The following is a 6,779-nucleotide window of genomic DNA, read 5'->3' on the forward strand; positions in this document are numbered from 1 at the left end:
CTTCATCATCACCATCATCACGCCGTCGTGTTGACGAACCTCTCCCTCGACACTCTGCTGGATCGTGAGTTCGTGGGACGTCGCCGAGCCGAACGTGTGCAGATCACGGAGGTGCCGTACTTTCGGTACTAGGATCGGTCGATCGTGAAGACGTACGACTACATCAACCGTGTTGTCATGACGCTTCCGCTTACGGTCTACGAGGGTACGTAGACAACACTCTCCCCTCTCGGTTCTATGCATCACCATGATCTTGCGTGTGCGTATGATTTTTTTTTTTTTGAAATTACTACGTCCCCAACACTTCGGGATACTGGGAGCATGGTGGTACTTCTTCGAAGGGTGCAGCGGTTGCCGGTCTTCCTTTCTTTGTTGATCTGCCGGTGTCGGCATTTATTTCTCTTTCTTTTTCTTGCTTTTCCTTTTGGGCTTATCTGTGTTGCGGCCCCAGCGAGCTAGATGTTCGGATGTTTACTTTATAATATAAAGCGGGGGAAACCTTTATCGTCAATAGCGGCAAGTGGGTGCACACAAACAATAGTGTGAAACTGAACAAGGTTGTTCCAATACACTCTACGCTGCAGCACATTTTCAAAGCCAATATACTGCTGGCGTCCACTGCTTATCAAGTACAGCTACTTGCCGCAGCAAGAGAAAATAAACTCACCATTAGAAGGAGAGCATGAAGATGGAGGGAAGAACCAGATACAAGCAAACCAGCAGGGAGAGCAGGACCCGGGGGCTACTCGAGGTGGCCGAACCACCAGCTGCTGCCATGTTGCTGCTTGAGACGCCGGAGCCGGCTTGAGTGCTGCCAGAAGTAACTGCGCCGTCTTTCGAGCCGGGCCCCGACGCCTGCAGCATGTTCTTGAACCAGTAGGCCGAGTCCTTGGGGTACCGCTTGAGGGTGGTGAAGTCGACGTACACGATGCCGAACTTGGAGGTGTAGCCCGACAGCCACTCGAAGTTGTCCAGGAGGGACCACGCAAAGTAGCCCACCACGTTCGCGCCGTCGTCGATCGCCTTCTTCAGCTCCGCGAGGTAGGTCTCGTAGAACTCCACCCTTGATGCGTCGTGGAGGAACTCCTCGCGGGTCAGGTTCGCGGGTTGGTCCATTCCTGGCAACATATCATACCACCGTGGTGATTCGTGTTATACATGTGTGTGTTTGCTGTGATGGGCTTTGTTGCATGTAGAGTTTGTTTTTTCAAGTTGTTAAAGGAGGATAAGGCCGTTTCGAATACCGTTCTCGGATATAATGATCGTCGGGTTGTTGTACTTCTCCCTTATGTAGTTCACACATCCGTACATGCCCGTCGGGACGATGTAAAGCCAATTGGAGTTCGCCTGCACACAGGTTGATACACCACCAGATACTCGCTTGTTAGTTTCGCATTCGACAATCTTGTAACGCTGGCAGAAGAAACTGCAATGTGCTGTTGCAGGAGGAAACGGCTATACATACCTTCTGTCCAATTGGTACGCCATTTCGCTGAACTGCACGTTTAAAGGAGAGGGTGAGAAGTGATGTATCTTGAGTAACTACATTGATTTATATTTATAAAACCTGAATCATACATATAAGTTGACAACTCACATATATATTGAACATGCCAGTCAGATGAGTAGCTTGTCGGTGGTTGCTGAGGCGTTGGTTGGTCCGCCATGTAGGTCGCTGTATACTGATTTATCCCAATATAATCTACAGAGCCCTTGACTAACTTAGATTGTTCAGGTGTGAAACTAGGTAACCTCTCTTTTACGATATCTTGCATGGTCTTCGGGTATTGGCCATTTAGTAGTGGATCAAGAAACCTGAATTTCCGGAACAAAATTGTCAATAAAGGACAATTGTGTCAGACAAAAATCTGAAGTTTTGTGACGAATTACTGCCATGGTCTTACCAACCAACATGGAAGTCCCTAGCCCTTTGAGCTGCTGCTTGGTCGGCAGGTGAGTTGGTAGCAGCTTCATACCAGTTGAAGTCCAGAACTATCCCAACTTTGCCTTTCTGACTTGCCTAAATTTTGTTTGAAGTCAGATGACAGGATCGTACACAGCAATACAAATACATATGTGACATAGTTGCCTCAATACTTGTTTTTCCGCTACGAATGTACATAACATATGATATTCCGTTGTTCCCAAGTGCAAGTGAGTTCCCACACTATTTGTCATATTCACATATTATAAGCACATTATTTTGTAGACCAAAATGCTTTCGCCAATTTCGCTACCATATACAAACCATATGGCAAAGCAAAAGAATTTCAAACTTGCAGCCGAATATCCTTCTTTGAAAAAAAATGTTAATAAGAAACTTTAGCCACTTGGCATAGCATGGATTGCTTTTTGCAAGATACTGAATTCAATTCCATTCAGAAACAAACTCAAGAAAATAACCAAAATTTTACGCTGCCAAATTAGGATAATTATTGTGTACGTACAAACTACCATGTCACTAACCTGGTACTTATTGCGGTATCTCGCAACTGCAGTAGCATGAGACAAGAGAATGTTATGAACAACAGTGTAAGGCTCTGTTGCGGAGTTCCCACCGGCAGCGCATTTGGTGCACCTGTTAGGGGGATTCGTTCCAGTATCAAAGCCAAGTGCTGCTACTATCCTTGGCTCATTGAATGTGAACCAGTTCTTAATTCGATCACCATAAGTCTTGAAACAAAATTCAGCATAGTCCGCAAATATGTTCCTACAGAAAAAGACGGAGAAATGTTTTAATGCTCCTTGACCCTTGTAGAAACTGTCATAAGCATAGAAGTTGCATTCTTACATGTATCAACAATTATACGCAGAAATTACAGATTATGTAGATGGTCCATTTATCTTATGTTGGTATGTTCACAATGGGAAGTGAAAATTCAGTCATGACCAAGAATTGTGGTTGTTAAGCTTCTTTTTGCTCTTATAAAAGTAATATTTAGTGTGACTTACGCGATCTTTGGGCTTAAGAAGCCATCATACTTCTTCTGAAGCGCAAGAGGGATATCATAGTGGTTGAGATTGACATAAGGAGTGAGCCCTGCTCAGTTTTGACATAGACATTAAGACACAAATGTACTTATGTTCACATAAACAACTGAAGAATTGAATTACTCCGTTTGATATTTTGATGTCGTCGTACCTTGCTTAAGGACGTAGTCTATGAGATTGTTGTAATACGTGACACCTTCTTTATTAACTTTCCCCTCCCCATCTGAATGAACCAAAATGCATCAGTGAAACAAACAGAGAAACAGCTCGAGTAGATGCACTCAATAGCTAGAGTCAGATTTTTCATGTACCTGGGAAGATCCTGGACCATGAGATTGAAAACCGATACGCGTCGAAATTCAGGCTTTTAAGTAGATCGACATCTTCCTGTAGTGGCACAAGGGCATCAAATATCAGTCTGGCAGAATCCATTTTTTAACTCAGGAGATTTCTTTTTACAACAGATTGCTGTGACTCCCAAAATTGTAGTAAGTTCAAATTAAAGTCAAAATGGACCTAGCGCACATCATTGCAAGCATATGTTTTCAGAATTCAGATTACACTTCACTTGGAAAGCTGCAATTTTCTAACAATACCCCATGCTTGATTATGCTTGAAAGTAATAGTGGTGGCAACTAGTACAAACTGAAAGATTAAACACCGAATTTTATCTACATGTAGGCATGCACAAGTAGATGGTATTTTCCTTTTGAACCGATAAAATTACTCAGAGGGAGAGGAGTGAGCATTTCTCGGTCCTACCTTGTAGCGATGGTACTCATCCGTGGCGACATCTGCATTGGCGTTCTCCGCAATGTTCCCTGTCGGCGGCAGGCGGCACAGAGCAGGACGATGTTAGATTCCTCGAATAAGCCAGTCAGTAATAACATGATAACGCGGGATCTAGCTAGCATAGCAGACAGTGGAGCAGGATGAGGTGGTGTGGTGGCGTACCGGGGGTGTGGACGAAGGGGTCCCAGATGGAGGGCCCGCGGCCGCCGGCGGCGGCCGCGCCCTCGACCTGGAACGCCGACGTGGCCGTCCCGAAGACGAAGCCCTTGGGGAAGGACGCCCGGCTCAGCCCGCCCGTGTCCGCCGCGGCGCGCGCGCATCCGAGCAGCGCGGCGGCGGCCAGCAGCAGCACCAGCAGCCGCGGCGGCGCCATCATCTGAGCTACTAGGCCGCTGGTACCGAGCGAGCAGCTCTCAGTCTCACTCTCGCTCGCCGGTGGGAGTGGGCAGTGGGCGGTGAGTGAAAGTGAGCAGCGCTTTCTGTCCTGACCGTGGTGGCGCATGTGACGCCGCGGCCGTATTTTTTGGCCGGTGGTCTGGTCGGACCACTGGGTTCGGTAGGTAGTGCTACAGTACAAACCTGGTGAGAGCGAGCGGCTCAGCCTCACTCGCTCACTGTCGTACTAGGTGGGAGTGACAGTGGGTGCATTTTTTCTGGCCGTGGTGGCGTGATCCTGTTTTTTCGCCGGTGGTCGGGCCAGCTGATTAGGTATTCGATCTGGGTTGGATTGGACTGGATTGGAACGGGGATGTGTACGCACGCCGACGGTGATGCGATCTGGCTCGCCGTCGGCGGTCCCGTCCATCGGCACGCTAGCTGCGCGGCAGCCAGCAGGCAGGCAGGAGCGGTAGAAATGCGCTGTCATCATGCATGCGTTACATTATGCGAGCCAACAAGTCAAAAGTTATGTGCCGGTGTCGCAAAAGTTATGCAACGGTGACTAATATAGGAGCAGTTGCGTGAGATCCCAGTGCCACCTAAAGTTCTTAATTTCTGGTGGAGGGTTATTCACAAATTTGCGCCATGTCGTTCCATTCAGGCTTCTGTCAACTGGGCAATTGATATTATTCATGATCTTGCTGCATTGATTACATAGCATAAAACTACTACTTTACAGGCTAGGGTTCCAAAAAACTACCGGATTTTAACTTTTCTCATATAACAACCAAATAGGTGGTCGGCTGTTTCAAAAAAAACCCAAATCGTCGAGTGCTTTCAGATTAATCATGATTATGACAGGTCGGGCCCGCACCTAAACGAACTGTTTGTTTGACCGTTAACTTATAAATGGAGCCCACATGTCAGTGTCTCTTCCTTCTCTTTTTCTTTCTCTCCCTCCCATGAACTCTCTCTCGAGCACGAGAACCCCCCTTCCAGAGCCGGCGACTCTGTCCTCTCCCCGGCCTCCCTCTCTCCTCCGCCGCTGGAAGCCACCAGCTCGCCGCCGCCAGAAGCCACTAGCCGCTGGCGGCGAAGCATGAACCAGCGGCCACCACCATCGCTGCCATCGGCGACGACCTCATGCACGAGATCTTCCTCCGCCTCCCCTCCCTCGCGAGCCTAGTCCGCGCCGCCCTCGACTGTCGCACCTTCCTCCGCGCCGTCCGTTCGTCCCCTGCCTTCCTCCGTCGCTTCCAGGTGCTCCACCCGCCCCAGCTGCTTGGCTTCTTTAGCAACCCCTTCCGCATCGTCGTCCCTGCTTTCGTTCCAAGGACCAGCAGCAGAGGCCATTCTGCGGCCAAGGAGCAGGAGAGGGCGTCCTGCAGGTGCGTGGCGGCGGCATGGAGCACGGCATGGCGCGGCGGCAGCCATGAACAGCAGGGACCCGATTGCTTTTTCAAAAAAACAGGGACCCGGTTGCTTTTTTAGGAAAAACTACAGGGACCCGATTGCTTTTTTAAAAACAGCAGGGACCCGATTGCTTTTTATAAATGTTTATAGGGGCTATTTTGTAAAAATGAGGACATATTTGTAAATTTGGAAAAGAACCGGGGGATTGAAGAACTTTTTATTTGAATATGAGGTACAAACACTGACATGTGGGCCCACTTGTAAGTTAACGTCAACCAGACGGTTCGTTTAGGTGCGGGCCCGACCTCTCATAAACGCGATCAACTTTAAATCACTCGACGATTTGGGTTTTTTGAAACAGCCGGCCACCCATTTGGTAGTTACCTAAGAAAAAATAAAATCCGGTAGTTTTTTTGGAACCCTAGCCTGTAAAGTAGTAGTTTTATGCTATTTACTCTGCTACATTGGAAGGAGTGAAGAAGCACCGAATGCCGAGAGAGAATACGAGCTGGTTACCGCCAGAGGAAACCTTTATCAAGGTGAATGTTGATGCCAGCTATTCAGGAAACTTCGCTCATGGAGGCACGGGAGTGGTGATTCGTAACCACAATGGTGAGTTAATCCGAGCTCGGGCTATTTGGTACCGGTATGCGCAAAATGCAAGGTTCATGGAAGCCTTGGCGATTAGGGATGGTATTCGTTTAGCAATGGATCTTGGCTTCCACAAGGTTATCCTTGAGAGTGATGCGCAGGAGGTTGTCCGGATGATCAATGTTGCAAATTTTGAGAGGGCGGATATTGCTTCCATTTGTTATGAGGTCCAGGAGGTGAGCTCCGGTTTTGATCCCTTCGTTCTCGTGCATGTAAACCGGAAAGCAAACATAGCTGCGCATAGATGCGCCAGAGGCTAGCGAGGATCGTAGAAGATGTTTATGGGTTAACTATGTACCCTCTTTTCTTCTAGGTTGTATTCAACCTCCCTGTAATTCTCATGTTTAAGCAGTAAAGCCTTTGTTTCACAGAAAAAAGTGGTTTGGCTGGCTGCGCCGCAGCAGCATCCTCTCCTTGGTGGTTTGTGCGGTGTTTTTTGTGGGACCAGGGTAGGCTGCCCCTTTCTTGTGAGCGGGTTGTAAGAGCAACTCCAACGCGCCGACCCATTTCATTCGTGCGTGTCCATTTGGGTTGCCGCGGACAGAAAAGTCGGC

General features: G+C 48.2%; 1 protein-coding gene across 1 annotated transcript; it reads right to left on the reverse strand.

Moving 5' to 3' along the window:
• Nucleotides 1-521: 521 nt before the first annotated feature.
• LOC123095817 (beta-glucosidase 8) lies at nucleotides 522-4,303 on the reverse strand. The gene is made up of 11 exons (XM_044517383.1): nucleotides 3,946-4,303; nucleotides 3,754-3,812; nucleotides 3,303-3,378; nucleotides 3,143-3,214; nucleotides 2,953-3,040; nucleotides 2,467-2,710; nucleotides 1,905-2,020; nucleotides 1,598-1,815; nucleotides 1,466-1,497; nucleotides 1,245-1,347; nucleotides 522-1,118 (listed from the first exon to the last, which is right to left on the reverse strand). Exons 1-11 carry the CDS (start codon nucleotides 4,283-4,285, stop codon nucleotides 670-672), a joined length of 1,797 nt encoding a protein of 598 aa, XP_044373318.1. The 5' UTR covers nucleotides 4,286-4,303; the 3' UTR covers nucleotides 522-669.
• Between the last annotated feature and the right edge of the window lie 2,476 nt (nucleotides 4,304-6,779).

This window comes from Triticum aestivum, chromosome 4D, assembly GCF_018294505.1.
Source record: "Triticum aestivum cultivar Chinese Spring chromosome 4D, IWGSC CS RefSeq v2.1, whole genome shotgun sequence".
In the NCBI taxonomy this organism is placed as follows: Eukaryota; Viridiplantae; Streptophyta; class Magnoliopsida; order Poales; family Poaceae; genus Triticum; species Triticum aestivum.

Bases quoted from the DNA above. Each gene is read 5' to 3' on its own strand.
- LOC123095817 (XM_044517383.1), bottom strand. From the start codon at position 4,285: ATGCGCCACCACGGTCAGGACAGAAAGCGCTGCTCACTTTCACTCACC. The intron at 3,215-3,302 runs GTACATGAAAAA...TGGTTCATTCAG, and splicing joins ATGGTCCAGGATCTTCCCAG to ATGGGGAGGGGAAAGTTAAT. The intron at 1,816-1,904 runs GTAAGACCATGG...CCGGAAATTCAG, and splicing joins AGGGACTTCCATGTTGGTTG to GTTTCTTGATCCACTACTAA.